This window comes from Wasmannia auropunctata, unplaced genomic scaffold (assembly GCF_000956235.1).
Source record: "Wasmannia auropunctata unplaced genomic scaffold, wasmannia.A_1.0 LD336000.1, whole genome shotgun sequence".
Classification (NCBI taxonomy): Eukaryota; Metazoa; Arthropoda; class Insecta; order Hymenoptera; family Formicidae; genus Wasmannia; species Wasmannia auropunctata.
In genome coordinates, this window is record NW_012026890.1 from 4,204,144 (window position 1) to 4,226,206 (window position 22,063).

The following is a 22,063-nucleotide window of genomic DNA, read 5'->3' on the forward strand; positions in this document are numbered from 1 at the left end:
TTACTGCATTTGGATTTCTACAGAGATCTCATGCAGTATATTATATTTTGAATTTCAAGAACATTATTTTGTAATTGACATTTTATTAATTAGTTTGAAGCAAATAAATAAATTAACATAGTTAAGAAAATCTAACTGATTTTCTAAGCAATGATATATATATATGCTTTAGCAATTAAGAATTCCAAGGAATTTTGATATTGACTAATTGTAAGTCAATACTATTCAGGATTTTGAGCATGAAATTAAAATGTGTCGGTGTTCTTGATTATTGCCGTGCTACTTCTCGCTTTTTAGCTGTTTTCTCGTAGCGTGCGATACTTGATTTCAAGGACGAGACTAATCTAAGATCGTTAAAAGACGTTTTTTGACGTACGTAGGTCATATCACTTAAAAAAAAATGCATTTAAAATATAGGTCACGAGTGATGCAAAAAACTATTAGCAAACCATATAATACAATTAATTATATATTTTGTTTTGTTATATAATTATAATAAATGTATATATAGGTACTAATTATATATTTAAAATATTTTTATAGACATTATTATATTTATTATAATTATACACATTAAGAATATTAATATTTTATAATATTAGTATAAAAAATATATTTTCATACTAATATTATACAATTAGGAATGTTCTTTACCTTCAGATGAAGTGTAGATATAGCATACTTCTCCTTGGCTTCCCGCTTCTTCAAAGTGACTTGGAAATCACCGTAAAGCCGGTGACAATCTGTCACCTCCGAAGGTGGAATGTATTCTGTACACTTTTCCACTTCGTTCTCGACGAGATCGGTCAGCATGATAATCACTTTGGACTGTTGCTCCCAAATCATTCGCCAAAAGTCGGTAACAGTCGACTCTATTGGCGCTTGGCACGCGATATAATACTTTGTGGCGTTCTTAGGTCCCTAAAAAATCAACGAACGTTTTCAAATCACATCCAAAAAAAAGCTTATAAACAATATATTATTTCCAGACAACTTTCTAACAATCAGACATTATTTGTATTAAGCACATTAGCATCTTTATAGAATCAATTATGTTTGGAAATAAAATATTACGTTTATTTTTTATTTAAATATATATTTATTTTACTAATATTAAAGTATTAATGTTAATATATAATACGTTACTCATAAAATATTATCAATTAAAGCATAAAATTATGTTTTTTTACAACAATACTAACAACAAGTTTTGCCTGAAAACTAAAACATAACGTGTTTATAAGTATCAAAGGAGAATGCAATTTATCTCACATTATTTATCTTAGAATTTGCAATTAAAACTCATTCATTTGTCAATTCCCATAATTAATAAAAAACGTTACAGGGCATATTCGCATATAAAGCATCTTAATTAATAATATTAGATCTGTAAGAACTTGGCTGAGTTTTTCTCGTTTGATAATCTATTTTAACATTTTTTCTATTTACAGATAATTGTCGATCAATCACGGTCTATTCACACGCACAATCGAGTTTCCGGTGTATTACGCGATCTTATCGAGAGTTGAGCGAAATTAATTACACGTCAGCTTGGCTACGTTCCATCGACCACATTCGGCGCGCGTTAATGCCTGCACGCATCATAATTGCAAGACGTATGCTATACATACACGTTATATACATATACAAGATAGAAGCGTTACGAATGCCGGCACGATTGTATCCGCGATATGAAGCAATCCGAAGGCGGAAGCGATACCATTGGGTATACGCTTGTCGATCGATCGATTCGTTCCTAATGGAAGTTCTCGCCTGTTGCCGCGTCGAATCCCCCCCGCAGAAGCGTCTTAACGCATACGAGATAAATGGGCTCGATGTACCCTTAGGGCGTCAGACACCGCAGGACACTTGGGAACGGGAAGGAAACACACGGCTCTTGTGTACTTATACACGGCGGAAAAACCTTTGGTTTTTTCATTTCTTATATACGAGAAAAATTTCCTAAGCGATAAATTGAAAATTGCTCGACGCGTACATCGCGTTTATTGGATAAAATTGTTCGACGCGTGTAAATTGTTACGACACACGTAACACATTCGCGACATTCTCCTGCGACTTATGCAACGGAAGATATTTCGTATACGCAAGGTTTTTTTTTCGAGTATTATAGATTGCCGCTATCGAGGTATTATTTCGTGCGAAGTCGCGATGCATTTTGCACATTGCTAAAACAGATCTAATCAATGCGAGTACACGATTCTAAAAATCAACAAATATCTCAATAAAATATAGTTAAAATGAAACATTATACTTGTAAAATTGAAAAGTAAACTAAAAAAAATTTAGAAAGACGATCTTCTAACACCTAAATCCTATAGTTTAAATATAATTTTTAATTTCTTATTTTGAGACAACGTTATCGAAAGTTATCTTTGGATTTAATCGTATCAATATTTAAGCCCACTTTAGACGATTTATCTATTTACCGGGGATAGAATTGAAATAGAATTCTGTCTAGAACTCTGTCGTGTTATAGGTTTCAAAATGGATTCTGAGAAGCTTTCGATTGTGAATTGTGTACCTTTTACTTCGTTATGGATCATACAATATGTTTTATCATATACTTTTTATACCGTGAGAGATCAAAGTGTGTAAACATCGTCGATTTAATCTCTTCAATTTCTTTATATACAGCTTCTCGGGGATTTCTGATCACCTTAAAACGCGCAAGAGGCGCACGTGTGTTTCAGGAAACAAACGTATTCCCGATATCGTAACCTTAGGCGCACGCGAAATGATTAGCCTTTTGTACCTGTTTGACCCCGTTTTGTGAAATTATTGAGGCTGTGAAAGACGAACTAGTTATATTCCCCGCAAACAATTCGCCTAACGCTTCCGCGTCTAAGTTTCCCAGCTCGCGCGATACAATGCACTCACTTTCCAGTTTCCCGGCGACGCGTGTTACGCAATACTCCTTTCCCACGGTGCCGCGAAAACGCTTTGCTACTCTTTAGCACTTTAGCGTTAAGCTGTGTAGGTATGACGTGGCTGACATAATCTGATCTCGCATATAAACAACCCATTATCCTAATGGCACGGATACTTATGCAATTCTCCCATGGTCCATGGTAAAACCGAGACGCGAGTCGCGCAAATGGATCGCCATTTGTTTTTCATTCGACACACTGGGTCGTTATATTGATTCGTAAATTAATTTATTCGCATTACACGGAACCCGTAATTCCGCGACGCAGATGTAAATCATGCTCGATTGCGAGCACGGGTTACGGTTTCGTGTTTCACGCCGTAAATGCCGGGGGAGAGTAAAGTCTTCAACGGCATAATAACGCGCGCGTATACGCCGCGCCGGCGACAAAGACGTCCCCTGCGAACGATGCGATATGTCACGAGGGACACGCCCGCGAAATTAACTCGAACGTCTCACTTACCCGCACGTAACTGGCGTTGATGTACTCGGTTAACGCGTCATTGTTCAGCCTCTGTAACGGCACCCTCGTCTCCGGAAGCGGTATCACATTCGCGTATCTATTCTTCACCTCCGCGCCCGGGGGCAGCTCGTCTATCTTCGCCGAAACCTGGGGTATACCCGCGAACTCCTCGTTGATTGCATTAACGTCGTTACAGAAAGATGAAAGCCCGGCGAAGTTGAGGGGGTGGGAGGGAATGGCGCTCTGAAATAAGAGAATACCTTTCATAGAAAGCTTTGCTCGTAGCTTTCGCTCGTGGTGAAGAGAGAGAGAGCGTCGCCGCATCGCTTCCTTTGAGCAAGCGCTACGTGGGGAAGTCACTTGATATCGATTGAAAAATATTTTGAATATGCCAATTTTCTAAATTTAATTAAATTAAGCAGGAAGTTATGGACTTGAGATGTGAAGCAACTTTATAGTAAAGTGTAGTCAAAAGTCTACATTCACGAATTTAAAGCTAAAATAGAGTTTTTAAATATTAATGACTGTATAAACCATATTAAGTATTAATGCAATTTCTTTCTCTCTTATAATAACTATATTCATAATTTTATTCTCATGATATCGATATTAAGACTTATAAATTATTCTTAGGAAATATACCAAATAATTGTGGAATTAACTAGTTAAAAGCTCTACTATTAAAAGTGTCTATAGATATCTTCAAGATAATTCTATATAATAAATAACAAAGTACATGGTACCCAAATAAAATTAAGTTTATTCTAGAATATAATTTGCAGATAGAATTGGCGCAGAATCTGTTATATTCAATAATATCAGCAGAATTCTAGCATAAATCTAAGTCAACTAACGGCATTCCAACAGTAGAAATCAAACAAAGCAGCGACATAGTTAATTTACTGTGATATGCCGATTTAATCTATTATCAAATTGTTAATATATTGCTACGCATATTTTACTATTTGGATACAAGTATTATTGCTTTGCATTCTTTTACCTGAACGATTAATTTAGATCTATACTTTCGTAACACGTAATAGCTAAAGAAAGAAAAATTATTACTGTAATGTAATAGAGAATATATGTATATAATTATATATATTAATAAAAAATGCATTGTTGGAAAAAATAAATTTTTTTTAATAAATATGCTATACGCATATGTTTTTAAAATAATAAAACAGTATTTAATAAAAAAAATTCCTTCGTTATGACAATTCATATTTTTAATTACATTAGTTTGAATTTGTCATAAATTTATCTTTAAACTATAATTTATTTTATCTTTAAATTAATTTATATAATTAGTAACTTAATATACTGAGATATGCACATGAATCGAAATATCTCTAATGCAGTGTACTATAATCATCGATTAGACACAGAATTAAATTCCTATTCCTATTATTCCTATTTACTTTTCATTGTGCTATTCCTATACGAATAGCACAATGAAAATTTCAAACAGTCTTGAAGGCTTCTACGATTAATCTCCGCGATCTTACCGAATCTTCGAAAGTCGGATTGCCGTAACTCCTCTTGGAGGATCTTGCCGCACCTTTGCGCCTTACGCTATTGTACGCCGAAACGCTGTCGAGGCTGTAGGCGTCCAAGGATACCGGCCGGCACCGTTCTCCGTAATTGAACCTCGTTTGCCTCTTTCTCATTATGAACTGCAAGTATAGTTACAGCTAAGGTCAGCGGCCGTCACGTTCGACGAAACGAAAAGCAAAAGCCGATATATATAGCGACCTTCTACTGCCCGCAACTTTGCAACTCTGCTCTGTTAACAATATAACTCGTCTACAAAAATACTCACAATATCTCGAAATACGGTGACGATTAATTTAGTGGCCATGCAGTGAATCAAAAACTGCGGTTCGCCAGCGTGCAAAATATATTTACGAATGATAAAGGTGTGACGCGGATTACGAACTTTGATTTAAGCAAACCAGTATTGAAAATTATATTATCTAATATTATAAAATTACGTGTTTCTTTTTAGTCTTTAATAAAAAATAGTTGCGCTAACGTTGTAAGAAAGTCAACGACTATCAGTCACATCAACTGTCTGATGCAAATGACGCAATTCCCTTCCTTTTCTTCAAAACAGCTATATATGAGAGGCAAAAAGAGTGAGGCTATGTCAACAAATGTAAGAAATAAAATGATTGTCCGTCCGGTATACGTCAAATGCAACATCAATTATAATTGTAAATCATGCATTCTGATAAGTTTTCATTGCAATTAAGCAACGGCAGTTGTATCACCAATTACGCTACATGACCGACATATATATCTGAAAAGAGATTGAGGAAATCTTGCGACGGTCAGCGAAATAGAATAACGTATTTGAAACACGTACGTATAGCAAGCGGGCCATTTCAACATCGTCATTCGCATGCACAACAAAGGCACACGGCAAGAAACACACGGCGCAGCGACGCTGATGAAGTGTGGAACGCCATTTGCTAGCCAATCTAATCAACCATTCAAGGCTGGACAACTGCGAATGACATTTCATTTCTTCCGGCATGAAGACGCGACGTCAATTCTCTTATCGTTAATTATACGTTACTGCAAAATATAAGTACTGCTGCGCGGTATTTCTTCATGCGGCCGCGCGTTCGACGAACGCATTTCAAAATAAATCACATCGATTTTAATGTTGCAATTTAATACCGTATATTAGCGTCATTATTCACATCATATTCCGTAATCATTATTATTTTTATATTCTACGATATTACAGATTTATATAAATGAATGAAAATTATAAGTTTTCTAAAAAATGCGCTTGATTTTCTTTTCACGGCGGTAAAAACGTTTTTTTCACGCTAAATTTGTTTAACGATGTTATCAGGTCTACTCATCAAGAAACGTTTGCGTTTACAACGACGAGAGTACGGTTTCAAAAATCGGGATAATACCGTTGTATTTCCTGACGCCGCGTAGTAATTTTCTTTCTCCTCTATATATTAATTGATTCGTTAAGTTTCGTTAAGTTCAGATTCCGCCCGACGTTATATGACTGCATTATACGTTCATTAAAATTAACTGTTGCACGCTGTGTAAGCACAGGATTAATGTTACTGACGACCGGAGAAAACGTTGCGCGAGAGGCAGCGACGCTATTATCAAAATAACAGAACGGAACACATGTGTGTTCCAACGTTATTCCAACGTTAAAATTACATAATACAAACAATATTAAAGTAACCATTATTTTATCGCGATTAACAATGTTGTCAACATCTAAAGAACTTGACTGTTTTTTTTCCCTTCATTGATGCTTACACAAATGAAATACCTAGATTACACGAATATAATCCACAGGTCTCTTAATTTCTCGTGAAACGAGCAACTTGCATTTGGCATGCAGCCGCACATGTGTGCCATAACATTATACGAATAAACATCGGCGAAAGCGTGACTGAAAAAAGAATCGTAAAATAAGCTGCCACCGCAAAAGTAAAAAAACAAAAATCGTGTCGCGAAATATTACGCGTGCGTCGCGCATTATCTTCATTTCGCGCGACAAAGACGAAAACCTCGTACGTCTCTTTACACCTCCCAGGTGAAAAACATGTACACAGACATGTTATCACGAGCGTATTACGTACACTGAAAGAGAATTATGAGTGTGGACAGACGGGGGGGAACGGACGAATGGACGGTGAGGAACTGACACGCGTAACGTAAACCTCTCGTGAACAGAGGTTTATCGCCGCGTACATGCGCGACTTATAGCAGCAGGCTACGTCAGCGAGCATAGATTTTCGCGGACCTGCGCAGCTGCAATCTTGTAATATTAATATTTCTTGCTTTAATTCTCCTCAGTAACGTGCCGCGTGAGCACGGCAAAAAAACGCATGCGACATACATTCATAACTCTTAAAAAAAACGAGATAAAAGAGGAAAAAAAATCAAACTTAAAAATTCTCGCAATTATGTCGCTTCGCTGTCTAGAAGAAAATTGAATCAATCGTATATGACAAGCCGAATAACTTCTACGCATTCTATACTTTGCGTGTACTATACTTTGTACGTTTACCTAAAAGATAATTTGAACGTCAAACGTCAATATGTCCGTTATAAATTAAATATATGATATCTTTGGAGTTGCTAAATACTTGCAGTTGCAAAAAAAAAACGCTTACCAGAAGACCAGCTAAAAGAACCAGGCAAATGAAGGCCACGGAGGAGACCACGACGACCGCTATTGCGTTTCCAGAATCCCCTTCCGGTACCAGAAGGAACTTGTGTATCTGGAAAGAATGAATGACCTAAGGAAATTTAATAGAGATACTCTTTCGATCGCTATCACTGAATATATTATATCAAGTACTTTGATACGATTTGGCATTCGATTGATTAATAGAGAAAGCTGACAGGAGAAGGAGCGCTTCGTAGAAACGTCTTGAACGACAACAGAAAATTGCTCGTTGGTGATAGAATGAATCTGAAGTTTATAATTGGGGGGAGATTACATTTTTACAGACGTGCCGAAGTAAGAGTTATAATGGACTTTTGCTGACGTTCGACAGCCACATAGTGTTCTAATCCGCGCCCGATCTTCTCCGCCGTTTTCAACTTACTCTCACTGGGAAGTTGGGAGACACCTTGTATAAACTTGGTAGAATCTTTGTCATGGCGGGGTCGAACTTGCCGTCCTCATCGATAACGTAAACCAGGATCGGGATTAGGGAAACCTCTGTCGATGTCGGCGACAAGTTCTGCTCGCGGCAAGGATTTTGATGGATAACAATTTGTTTCGGTTGCACAGGCCTGCAAAACGACGTATTTCACATTATATTATATATGACAAATGCATTTTTAGCTAAATTTCTCACTCAATTTTCAAGCCTTGGTATTGAGATAAACGAAACTTGAAGAACACATTATCACAAAGAGAAAAAAAATGAAATTTCATATTAAATTACTCTTTTATATTTTCAATGAACTTGTAACAATTTTTAAAACATTTGTTATTAATTTTTATTCATCACTATTATTATACGGTTGTCACATAAATTATTTATTCAAGATTTATTTCTAAGCAAAAATATATATAAATTATCGATTGCAAAAATTTAAATATCTAAATATGAAACGTAAAAAATATTTATATACTATAGTTTTTAACGAAATAATATATTTATAGGTAGTAATAGTTAAATATGTAATAATTAATATAAAATCGTCTACAAATCCATTTAAAAAAAATCTACTTAAAATAAAGAGAAATTTTATAAATCATAAATCACTCACTTTTCCAGTCCTTCCCTGAGAAAATCCGCGAGCGCCTTCCTTAGATCCTGCAATCGGGGACAGACCTCTTGTAAGGTGCCCTCGACAATTATTTTAACCAGTAACGTGACCTCGTCCGGCGACAGATTCTGAATACTTTCAGTTATCTCTTCCTCGGGCGACTCCGTGAAACCCACCGTACTCCATAGTACTATCGGCTCCAAAGTACTTGTAGCCGAAGGGCTCTTTGTAACGTTCGCTGTTGTCCTGACACTCGTATTCGGCGGTAGTTCCGTCACGCCTGGGGCGGACGTCTCGGTGATGTTCGCATCGAAACTTGAATCCTTAGACTCTGAAGAACCCTCGGTTACGCCGAAGGCTCCCGTGACATTACCGGTGGCGGCGCTGGTGAAATCGATAACGCTTACGGTAACTTCGCTCCTCGTCAACTCCGTATGATTACTTTGACTCTCAGAAGTAGTTTGGGCAACCGTAGGACCTCCGGTAGTCTCGTTGTCCACGTGGCGCATATCCGACACTTGATCCGTCGTCGGAGTTCCATCTTCGGTCGTCACGGGAAGTTCGGTGAATTCCTCCGGTTTCATCGCGGTGACCATCGTCGAGTTGCTCGTCGAATTTTGAACCGTCGTCGTTCTCGAGGACGTCATTTGTTCCTCGAAGGTATGTCCGTCGACGGTCCCTTCAGTCGCGTTACCTACCGAAGAGATCGCCTCCGTGAGACTGACGAATTCGAATTCGACGGACGTGGTCGACGGGATTGACGATTCGTCGGGATTTAAAGTGGCGGAGGGTGATTCGGTGGTGTGATTAGCGCTCGAGGACGGTCGCGGCGTGATGACGCTCGTCTTCGGTGTCGATTCCGTGGAATTCTCGAGGACCGTTGTAGCGGTCGTATTGACTTCCGCTCGCGGTGTCATCGAAGTCTTGGACTTGTTCGCTTCCGTCGTCACGTCCTTGTCCAAGGGCACCACGCTCGTGGTTTCGGTAACGACGAAAGTCGAGCGGATCATCATAGCTTCTTCCGGTTCCATCTGCACGTCGGTATTCAGAGACGTCGTCCGAGATGTATTCCTTTCCGCGGAACGCAACGTTGACGATTCCGTTCCTTCGTTGAAATGTGATTTCACGTCCTTGCCATCCGGAGTTAGGCTCACTTCCGTTATTCCATTTCCAGTTACGTCGTAACCCTCGTCTCTACCCGCGATCACTTTCTCCTCCTCTTTCGCACCTGGCGTGTCATTCTCGTTCGGCTTCGAGCGTTTCATTTCCGCGGTCTTCGCGCTGCCGTTAAATCCTTCCGGAAAAGTTTTATTCGTTGGCCCAACGACGACCGAAACAATCGGAATCGTCGTCACTGGCGTCAAAGAGGAGAGGCTCTTTGTCGTCGAATTCGCGGACTCGTTTATATTCTTCTTGTTCGGTTTATGCTGTTGAATGCTGTTCTCGATCACAACCGAAGGTTCGGTGACGACGAGCTTCTTCTCGGATTCTCCTCTTCCGATCGTGTTCTCGTAAGGGGAAGTTTCCTCCGTAACGTCACTTCGTCCTTCCTTTCTCAATTTCGTATTGACCTCTGTTATCGTCTGGAACGACTCTCTGCTAGATTTCAGATACGGATAAGGCTTCTGATCTATTTTTTCGGTGATGTTTCGCAGGCTCTGAGTGACCGGCGATCCCCCGTCGGTCCTCATTGATGCCGTAGTTTTCACCTCGATTTTCGGAAACTCGTTGATTCCGGAAAATCCGATAGTTCTGCCTTGCGGGACTAGACTAGAAGTGGTTTCGGGGGCGGGCGAGGTACGTTCAAGTCGCACGCTCTGAGTCGTTGTTTCGGGCAACTTGACCTGGCTCTCAGGCTCCCCTATTGATCTCCATTCCTCTATACCATCTATACTCTTAGTAGTCACATTCGAAATGGAGAAGTCTGCGCTTTGTTCAGGATGATTTTCACCTTTCGCCCCGGTCTCCCCTTTCCTCTCGACGTAAGCGGCTGCTTCCTGATTATTCCGTTCATTGACGTGAGAGTCATTCTTCGCAGTATCGTTCGCGGTTGTCACAATCTTCAATACTGGCAGGTGAGTCACGTTCTTAACGATCTCCACTTCTTCTTTCGGATCGGCTTTCTCGCGCGAGTCATTCACGTCAATCGAATGGTTTCCGGGGACAGCTTTGAGATCTTTCTCCGTCACAGTCTTATAAAAGTGATTCACGTACGTGTCGTTAACTAACGAAACGCTTCCCTCGTGCACCTGCTCATCGACCTTCTCGAGATCGAGCGCCTCGGATGCCGTCGTTCCTAGATCGTTCGCGCTCTTCTTAAATCCTGGGGAATTTTCACCATGCACTGTGGTTGATTCCTGATTGCGAACCTCCACTGTATGATCCTCTACTTCTTCCTTCAAGTCAGTCAAGATTACATTTTTGTCGTTTTTCGAAACAACTTCCTTGTGCTCAAGCTTTATAATTTTGTCCTTCTTTTCGTCGGACCTGACGACGTCCTCAGCAGTCGATTTCGGGGTTGTCGAGAAGAAATCTCCGATAGACTTGACGGTCGGTATCTCTTGTTTGTCCGCAGTTACATTATTCTTCGCTTTATGCTCGAAGGAGGACTCCTTCTCTACTTTAGATTCCAATGTTTCCATTACATTCGCGATTAATTTCTCATCGGGAATTTTTTCCTTAGTATTTGAAGACGTAGTCTTGGTCGTATCGGATATTTTTTCATGGTCGAAAGATTCTTGAAGGGAGACATTCTCTAGGTTCTTACTGTCCTGCTTCGAATCATTGAAAGCTGGCTTTGCAGTCGCCGCAGTCAGTTCGTTCTTCCTGGAGAGTCTGAGAAGATCCTCGGAGACGACTTTCGTGCTGGTGCTTTTCCCGGAGCTCTCAACAGCAATTTCGCCGTACCTCGGCTTCCTGTTTCCATCGGACGATGAATTTTCGGATTCATCGCTTGTTTTTCCATCCTGATTTGCGTCGTCGATGACACTGTCGTGTGATCTATTTTCCGCGTCATTAGTTTTTCGATTCTTGATATTTTTTTCGTCGTTTTCTACAGATGATTGATTTTGCTGGATCGAAGAAACTTTTGCTAATATCGTCGTAGATCCTTGAAAAGTCGATGCTTTTTGGGACTCAGATTTCTCGGAAGCAACCGACGCTTCCGTAACTTCCGCCACCGCATTGTCGAAGAGTAGCAGCAAGGTGCCTGAAATAGCAAAGTTTAATCTTACAACTTTGTATCAATGCTTGTCTTCTCTTTTGAAAGTTCAACGATCATTATCTACAGTATATCATTTTCTTTAATAGAATTAACTACTCTATCATGCTTTTCATATTCATAACTAATTAATTAACAAATTAATTTAAATCGACAAATTTAATGTGAAACTACTCGAGAAAAATCACAATATTTTAAAATTTTCGAGGTTGGACTAATAGCATCGCACGTCAATTAGCTTACAATTCTATTTTTACTTCCTTGTATTTATTACTTTATATACACGCAATTATCGATTTATCATTTGTTATTGATTTTCATAATTTAAATTGATTTTCATAATATTGATTTTTATAGTTTTTTGGAAAGTTAAGTTATCGCAATGAATAAAATGTTCAGAAGAACAATTAATTTATTTTCTAAAGATTTAAATTAAACAAAGATTTCGAACGAAGATAAACGCGCTTCAATCAAAGTGACGCCGAGTACAAACAAATCCAAAATACAAAAAATTGACGAAGACGTTTCTCTTGTCGATAAAAGAAGTTCGCATTTGTTGTAAATAATTATTTACAATCGCTTGTCTTTGCTCTGAATATGTTTTAATAGATTACTACGTTGATTGCCGAATCTAATTCGCTTGTCTCTCCAACGACGCCGGAATAAAATTTTCACTATTAGTTCATACCTTTGACAAAATATAAATGTTAATGTAATTAAATTATCATACAATTACTACTGTAGATTACATTTATTACTTCAATATTTATTATGTTACAGTATTAGAAATATTATTTTTTACGAATTTGATGTATTTCTTGAGTTTGATAGCGCTGATTACTGGCGCGGCGCCACTAAAAATTCAAGTGCCGGTCATTGATAGCCGGTAAGGCAATCAACGTGTTAAAATATTTCGTAAGCGAAATATTTTTCGTAACACGAAACTTGGCATCCGTGACGTTTTATGTGACGTATGTACGACGGACTGATTGTTTACACTTGCGATAGTCTTCTTATCATTTGCGTACAACTCGAGCCGACAGTTAGCGATGTGACAGCTCCGTGTGTCGTGTTATTATTCTTCAAGACACAATGATTCCTTGTGAACATTTACCAATTATTATTGCAGATCGTGCGTGTAACTGTCTTTTTTTACGCCTAACGATTCGTAGACGTTTTGAAGAGTGTATGTCGAAGATACTCTTCGTGTCGTTTATTATGAAACAAAAATTGAAACGATACGACATGGAATTAATTACAGATTGCTATTTCACGATGTTTACGGACGATGATTTTTTTTTTGAAAATACGTACATTATAGGTTTGAATGTATCTCGTATCACATATTAAACGTTTTGTCGATTCAAATGCGATTTGTCCTTTAATTGTTGCCGGATGAAAATCGCATAATAAAACATATGAATTGGATCGAATAACAAAAAATTATTATATCATAATTATTATATAAAATTATTAGGTATACATTATGATACATAATCTGTTATATATCCGTTTATCAATAATATTTTGTTTATTTCGCAGAATATTGTGCTTCACGTATAATTAACGTCGGAAATATGAAACAAAATACTGTATTAATGACTTACGAATGTGATAATTATTACGAGTGCGTATAATTAATCGTGTTTCGTTGTATTGTATTGTGTATATGCAAAGCATCTAAGAGAAGAAAAAGAAGATTTGGAAACAACGGAACAGCTATGAGGTACGTATATATGAATATTATATATAAAATTATAAGATAATAATCAAAAATTATATAATATATTCCAATTTAATTAAAAAACACATTAATAATTATATTTATTATTAGTAATATTTTATCCTAATCTTTTCTGTTTTATATGTCTTTACTAATATTTATGTATAAATTAATTTTATTCAAAATCATTAAACAAAATAAAGCTATAGCACAAAAATATAAATTTTAAATCCAATTCCAACATTGAACATTTAATATAAAATAAAGACATTATAAAAATAATTAATTTTGATAAAAAATTTATATAAATACTATATCTATACTTATAACTAAACATGTTCAGTGCTTTGATTAAAAATGGCTTAACAGATTTTATTTAATGCATTTAATTATGATTGTAATCGAATGGTTATGTTTATGGAATTAATCACTATAAATTAAAATGAGAACACTTCAGAGAAAAAAATCTCTAAGAAAATAAACAGCCTTTCTCTATCATTATCTATTAGAAATTCACTTTAATCAAAAATTGATAATTAGAGAGAAAAAATGATATAACATACTTATGTTTATTTTAAAAGAGAAAAAAAGAATAGAAACATATTTGTATTCATAAAAGATTTTCACTTTTAAAGCGCTGGAAAATTGTGTAGGAAGAAACTTTTAGCAGGTAATTGGCTCTCACATATCACGCGATAATTATTCTTACTTCACGTAATCTTAGTCGCACGTTTGACAATAAAACGGTGAATTATGGTAATAATCTGCAATAAGCGCGTTCGCTTAACGCACGAAAACAGAAGTTCCGCTCATCGACAACAACGACAACTGGTTTCCACTGAAGTGCGATGTAAAATAAAAATGTGGCGTGCGTAGACGAGGCGTTTAATGGATCGAAAAACCGGTTGTCCGTGGAATTACCGCGGCGGGTTCCTTCGGAACTATTCACGACGCTCTACGATACAGTTCGCGTTCTGCAAATTGAAAGAGCTCGCGCGACCGCGGCGTAGCGAGGAGCGTGCGTTTGAATATTAAACAGACCTCGGAATTATGTAGGGGCTTCGAGTGTGTCCTCGTGTTTCGCTGATTTACGTCGATACGGAGACGACTACTAAATTCCTCTCTGTGAACGTCGAAGCCGAGATAATGTTTATTTCATTGACGCGCAGATTCGCAGCGAGAATTTTCCATCTGATTTCTACCTCCTATGCCTTCGATGCATTTCCGACGAATGCTGAAGATTTTATGGTAGAGAATCGATTTCGCGAACTTGATTATTTAAAGGAAAAGATAAAAAAAATCAGTTTCTTTTCTTATTGCCATTTATCCGCTACCCAGATTCCGTGACATTTAAGACGTGTTTATAATTCTCTAACAATAAGTTTTATTCCGAAACAGTTACGTTACAAAAAATAAGGACAAGTATTTCGTTATATTTGTGAATTCTATATCAGGGGGAAATTTAATAAAGTTTAAGGTAAAATTAAATAATTTAATAAAGTTTAAAGCAAAATTTAAAAATTCAATATTTCAAAGCAATTTAAACTTGAAGTCAATTCAGTCTATAATTTGAATAAAGATTCTGCATAAAATGCAATATAAAGTCTGCCGTTCGTGTACACATTTAAATATTATTATCTTGTCAATAGATTGTCAATAATGTTTCTTCACGTGGAAATCCCGTATTGAGAAATATCTCTGGAAATAGCTATCGTATAACGCGAAATATTTATATAATAAGACAAGCATATAAGAAAAACATATCCGTATTGATGAAAGAAAAACAATTCATTCAAACTAAACGATAGTATTAAGCGTATTTATTTACGTAATATTATTGTTTCAAATTAATTTAACCTTGATGCAGGTTAAAATTACATAATTATTTATTACACTTTTCTTTTCTCGCAGCAAGATGATTCGAGTAAGCGAAGTATTTATTTATGCAACGCACGAGGTCTTTTAATAATATATGTATATGTCTCTTAACTCGTTAGTTTACACGCAACTTTTTTAACATAATTACTGGGAATTTGCACATTGTTTTCTCTGATCACATAGCGTTTTACTCAACAACATGGGTATATCTAAAGAAAGTTAATTCTATAATGCACATAAAGTGACATGCGCGCGTGTGCGACTTTTTTCTTATTACAATGATAATAAAAAAGATGGGCTATATTGTTTAAGTTTCTTCCTTTCCAGTTGGGAAATACATAGCCTTAACCACGTTGGAAACATCGTTAAAATAATTACCAACTTTATTGCTACTCATTGCATCACCGGCTCAGACGCCACTTATCTTACAGACGTTAATTCCAGCTAATTAATTAAATTCACGAGAATTCTATCGTTGTCAGGTTTTAACTCGGGATTCTTCTGAAGAAGTGCAAATACGCTTTGTATGCAAATAGTTACGTGTGTATAATACAAGATATCTAACATACGCATATCCGATATCCGGATACGTATATTCACGATATTTAATAATTTACCTCGAATAACTTACAATTAGCTAAATATTACAGTTCGATCGTATTTGAAAGGTCGAATTTAGATCAGAAAACGCAGTCGTTCACCGTAAACCGAAGGGTGCAGACGTCATGAGGTGGAATGGAAAATTTTGTTGATAAGCTACAAGTTACAGTTAACTCGCGGGCTCGTTGCAACAGACCTAACAGTACTTGGTGCAGTCACCTCGATTGGCAAGCTTTACATCACGAGTTCACAATGCAACAGGATGCAGCCGAGAGATGCTAGCCATTCTCTTCGACGGCGATTGCCGCTCTGCGCGCGCGGTACCGAGACTCGAGACAAAAATTGCATGCATAATCCGCTTAGAAATTCGTTCTCCCTTTCTTCTTGGGATAATTCAGAGCAAAGCGTTAACGTTTATTTTACATTTTTGTAAATTACAAAAAAATACCTGTAAAAAAATTAAGGAGAGAATTCAAATCTTTTCTGCAACTCACCTATGCATACTCCCAATACGAAGATAAACGTTCTTCTTCGCGTCATTTCTGACTGTTAGATCTTCTCGCTCGATCTGCAACAAAAAGTAAAAATATCCTTTTAAAATCGCATATTGCAATGGTGGGTATAAAGCTTATAGATAAATAGAAAATAGCCGTGGCATATATCTGTTTTGCATTTAGAAATAAAATTTGTTTCATTAAAGTATAGAATATTTGTGACAATGTTTAATAATGATGCAAACAAAAGTTACGAAAGAGAGGTGACTATATATATAAATATTTCATGTCAGCAGTATACGCTGTCGATTGATATTCAAGAAAAAGTATCGATCGAGAGCTTGGGAACGGATACGGTTCGCTGGTATACGCTCAGACACAATTTTCAACATTGTGAGGATGACCTCGTTTACGAGCCTGCTCACCTTAGGGAGTATAAAATAAAACTTCAGTCCGCAATGCAGCGCGAGAGCTTTATTAAAAGTTTTCATCCTGCGTTAGCAACGTTGTGCGAAGATACGGTATAGTCGGTCAAGGATGATCGGACGTGCAAATCTTTGGGCAATCTTTTCTCTTCTTATTTACGCGAGTGTACGCTAAAATAGTTAAAAATACCAACCGAATTCAATTTTGTAAAGAAAAAAAAATAAATAATAGAAACTTAATTCTCAATTCAAAATTGATTATTTTTTACGTACTTAGAGATGCGCTTAGCGTATTTAAGTTGTGAGAAATTTATATATGTGACGCACGTCGCGAGATATATTTTCAGATTTTACGAAAGCGTTTTCGATGGTGTAAATGAAACGAAATCGCGCTGAACTCCGCGATCGCAATTACTCAATTTCCATAATATGTAGGCTAGTACATTCCACTATTCAATGTCTCGTTTGCTGCACGAACGCGTTTGCTGGTGGCGTGCAGGTGATATCGTATCGTTCACTGAACGCACATACCAGTGACTTTAATTATAGAAAGTAATCGTAGAAAGTATAATTATCAATTCGTCGGAGCTGTGTACAGAGAGCGCGCATATTAATTTAACTAGCAAAAGATCAATTTTTTGATCGTTTGTGACGTATCGATTATGTCATATTGGAGTTCGTTTTATGTACCTATAGAAGTTTGTTTTATATATTAAAGTATAGAGAAGTCGATCAGCAATTTCCGTGTAACAACTCATAATATTAACAAGTCAAATAAAAACTTAAAATATCCTTTTAGATATTTATCAAATTTATAATTTAATTATTAAAGAGATTTTGAAAATATCATACCAATCTTGTTTTCTTCATCTTACAGCAATAACAAAATCTAAAATTTCATTTCATGTCAATTTAAAATTACAGAAGAATTGATGATACGAAAAAATTCTTTTAATCATCCTCTTTTTTTGACCAACTGCCAAAATTGCTCGAATAAATGTGTTCTCGTGTTCTGCTTTAACGCCCTTATTTCAGGGCTCTCGTCGTGCCATAGCTCGCTCATATTTCTTATTAGTTTGACTCCTGGGAGAGAGCGTGTCTAAGGTATCCATTAAATCCCGGTAGGTAGCTCGTGGCACTGTGTCAAATAGTCGCATAAGTGACGCTTCATAAAGCAGCGCTGACAATCGGAAGTTGTAATTTCGTCGCACGAGTGGAAGATGTAACGTGCAGTCCCAACCCGGTGTCGTAATGAGGTCTATTTACCGTGGTGCTCACGGAATTAACAGCGTGTATGATTAACGAATCACGTCCTTATGTACTTCGTGCGAACGCGAATGAACGCGTTTTAACATTTATTTCGAGCAAACATTTTAATTGATTAAACTGATTGCACAGTTACAACACGGAAAGGTCATTGCGCAGACACGTACGTACATTTTCGATTTATTAAAGTCTTACGATCTCACTATTCGCGGGCACGTAAATATCTGACAAAAAACAATAGCTATATAAATCGGATTTAAATATACATAGTATTTTCGGCTCTCGTTACATAATTAATATACGACGACATCCCATTAATCAAATTCATCAATTTAATATATACGGGATAGAATACGTGAAATACATTTATTTCATAAGAAACACTTTTAAATATTTTAGGACGGGCGCGGCGCGGCGCAACAATTCGGCCGGCGGCGGGCGGCGCGCGGTTCGGTGTTTTGTTTTTCCGCCGTACACAACACACACACACACTACTACCAACGCGCCGCGCCATAGCCTCGCATACGCAAGGTCGCGCCTCGCACCGTGCGCTATCATACGCCCCCGGGCCCCCTTCGCCAACGTCCGAACGGGCAGGTAATGGCAAAGGGATAGTTTATCGTAAGTTTTAACTCCGGGAGTGTCGTGCGATCGTATTTTGTACAATAATTTCGTGCGCGATCATAATTACTCGCGTCGCGAGTGTTGTGTGGACGCAACGATTCCCGTCAATCCCGCCGATCTAAGAGGAGAAGGAGGAGGTTAGGAGAGGCATCGGGCGCGACAGCGGAGCAACCTTGGGGTAATTAATTATATTATTCCTTACGTAGAATCTTAATCCGTTTCCTTTCAATTGGATTGTTTATTTCGATGATAAATGAATTCGAAATATAAAAATTCGAGAGAAAGGCTTTTAAAGTTTATAAATGTTACAAAAGTGAGAGAGAAAAAAGAAGACTCATTTGGAAAATATAATCACATATAATCACTTTATTAAGTCTGCGTTCCGTTTTAACACTTATACGCTGTGAGTATGATTTATCGTTAACATTTGATAAACAACAAGGATAAAATGGTTCCGTAAACACTGGAAGCGCCAAAAGCGCCATTGTGGAACGCAACCAAAATACCATCCACTTGAAAGACAAAAAATACAAAATTCAATACGATTTTTTTTCCACGATAATTATTATATTTATTAAATGTTAGTTGTTTTGATCATTGCCGTAATTTGCCTGTTGTGTTTGTATGTTACAGTTTTATCGTAGTTTGCAGCACAGATTACTCCGCTGCATGCACATATCGGTGAGTGATGAATTAAATTTTATTTTGAATTGAGGTAATGGATCAGTGAACACACATTGCGCCAGATATACGCAAAATGTATGTGTAGCGTGTGAATATTACAAACAAATATAATATCTCACGGATTCATTGCCTCAAAATGGATAGGCTGAAACGAACTAGAATAGGTATTTAATCCTGAATTTGCAATTACTTGTCGATTTGTTGTGCGCGTATAATCGCATGCTTACAAAATAGCTTATTTTATCGGCGCATGTCATTTTATTAGCGTATTCTGTTGTCCTATAACTATGCAAAACAAAACGCTAATTACAAGATACATCAGTTATTTGAAATTTATAAAGCTGCCTCCTAAATACAAATGAATATATTGCAAGAATAAATTATACACAATACAAATAATAATAAGAAACTGAAGGAATAATAATATTATTCAGGCATAAATATAAATTATATATTATTAATAAAGATAACTGAAAAAGTATTATATTATTGGTGCGAGAAAGCAATGTACTCGGATATTCTTTCAACGTACCTATCCTAAAACTAAAAAAGTAATGAAAAGTATTTTTTAGACATTTTTACAGATATTTTATTTAGTAAGATTTAAGAATTATTTAGCAGTTATTTATTATTATTATTTATTTATATATAATACTCCAATTTTATCCTAAACTTTTATATCCTCTCCATTTATATTGATTGATAACTTTAACAATATATTTTATCCAGTTAACGTAACTTAAGATGACGGGAGATCCACGTGTTTCTGAGCGTTTCGTCGTAGAAAAATTTTGTAAAATAAATAAAGTAAAAAGTAATAAATAAAAAAAATTAAAGAAAGTTTGTAAAAAGAAAAGAGAACTGTCGGTTATACCGCGGCGGAAGTGGTGGAGAGTTTCTACTTGAACCGTTTATACCAGATAAAATTAACTTAAATCTAGAATTGAGAATATAAGCTAATTTAACTAGAAAAATTTGAAGTCCAGTTTAAAGCCAAGATAAATCTAGTTGCAATAAAATATTTGATAAAATTGAGATAATCTGAAAGAAATATAAAAAGGTAAGATTGTGTTTATATATTCTTCTGGTGATTATCCCCGGAATGAAGTTAAATCATGTATCAGCGTATTGCCTTGAGGTATATGAAATGTTCTGTGAAAGAACGCAATAGACATTGCAAAAGGAGAATTAGCAAGGAGACTGTCGTATTCCGCTCGCAAAGGCAAATATGTTCTTTGGTAGAAAAATGTAGGAAAAATATGTCATCTTTTTATTTGTAAGTCGAGATACACGGAAAAATATTCCATTCTTCTTTCTCTTTTTAAACAACCGAGATAACACACGGTATATATTTCGCGCGGAAAATTAAATTTGCGAGGAATAAATTTAAGCCGCGATAAAGGAAAGAGATGAATAGGGAATTCGCGAACGTAGCTATCCAATTAATTAGCACGTGGAGAGGATTAAGTCATCAGTTGCGAGAGACATCAAAGTGCATTCTCAGTCGTGTGAACGGAACGTGCGTGCACGTGTGTGCGTGTATGTGTGTGTGCGCGCACAAGATTCGTACGTTACAACGTCTGCTGCGATGCAGCTCGCCGGGAATCATTCAGCCAGTCAGTGGTACCAAAGGAGGTCGACCTCAAGGCTTGTCAATTAGATTAGCACAAATTAGCTTGCCCCGGGGACGGAATCTAGTCTCGTCGCGCAACAGTTCCACACACGTTATCGTTCGCGATCTCTTTGTGCGCGGCAAACAGGAGCCAGCGGCTTTTGAATACCGACTCTGGGTATGTCCGTTTGTCTACAAGGATTTCGTATTCTCGCTGTTTACCGTGACCCAAATAGACCAAATATCGAACATCGAGCGCTGTCCGGTTATTGTAACCCAATGCTTCACGGTCCGCGTTGCATACATATGCATATATATATATGTATATACATATATATCGGTAAATGCTCCCTTATTTACATTTTGCATGAGGGAGATTAACGGAACCAAAATGCTACGATTTTTCCAAAATTTACGCGAATACACTCGCGTGTTTCCAGGCAAATCATTTGCATTATTGCAAAATGTATATTAATATAACATCGCTAGAAAGATGTATTAGATGCGTTATAGCTGTCATTACATTTGTATGCTGCGCATAGTAAACGAGAGTGCCATGTGAGATATTTTGCTGCAGATAATATAGCGTGTGTGAAGTTAGCATCCCAACATTAAAATTCCATAGCTCTGATTAGAGTTTCCCGCTTCATTTTGGAGAGACGAAGAGTTTTCTATAGTTAATAACAAGCCGCTCAGAAACTGTTCCATTATGAATTTTGAAGTTAGCACCCCATTTTTTAAATTAAAAATGGGGTGCTAAATTTAAAATTTAAATTAAAAATTGTTATTAAGTAGAACTCTTGTCATAAATTGTAGGGAACTCTTCGTCTGTTGAAAATGAATCGGTAATTCT

The 22,063-nt window shown here is 36.8% G+C and overlaps 2 protein-coding genes across 5 annotated transcripts in view; one reads left to right on the plus strand and one right to left on the minus strand.

The window, feature by feature from the left end:
- LOC105453396 (cyclin-dependent kinase 4-like) overlaps positions 1-22,063 on the plus strand; it is a 144,067-nt gene that overhangs the window by 34,757 nt on the left and 87,247 nt on the right. Inside the window, exons 1-2 of one of the 2 annotated variants that reach the window (XM_011695325.1) lie at positions 18,797-19,092; positions 19,548-19,595. The gene's annotated coding sequence lies outside the window, so the exon portion shown is untranslated. Of the gene's footprint in view, positions 1-18,796; positions 19,093-19,547; positions 19,596-22,063 lie in introns of those variants that run through there. The other variant, XM_011695326.1, reaches the window with a different exon arrangement.
- The window catches only part of LOC105453399 (filamentous growth regulator 23), a 50,529-nt gene that overhangs the window by 1,118 nt on the left and 27,348 nt on the right, over positions 1-22,063 (minus strand). Inside the window, exons 2-8 of one of the 3 annotated variants that reach the window (XM_011695332.1) lie at positions 16,600-16,673; positions 8,685-11,892; positions 8,036-8,201; positions 7,574-7,681; positions 4,919-5,086; positions 3,411-3,653; positions 655-921 (exon numbers count right to left, since the gene is read on the minus strand). In XM_011695332.1, the coding sequence (XP_011693634.1) occupies positions 655-921; positions 3,411-3,653; positions 4,919-5,086; positions 7,574-7,681; positions 8,036-8,201; positions 8,685-11,892; positions 16,600-16,645 (4,206 nt within the window). In that variant the 5' untranslated portion in view covers positions 16,646-16,673. Of the gene's footprint in view, positions 1-654; positions 922-3,410; positions 3,654-4,918; positions 5,087-7,573; positions 7,700-8,011; positions 8,202-8,684; positions 11,893-16,599; positions 16,674-22,063 lie in introns of all 3 variants that reach the window. The other 2 variants (XM_011695330.1, XM_011695331.1) reach the window with 2 other exon arrangements.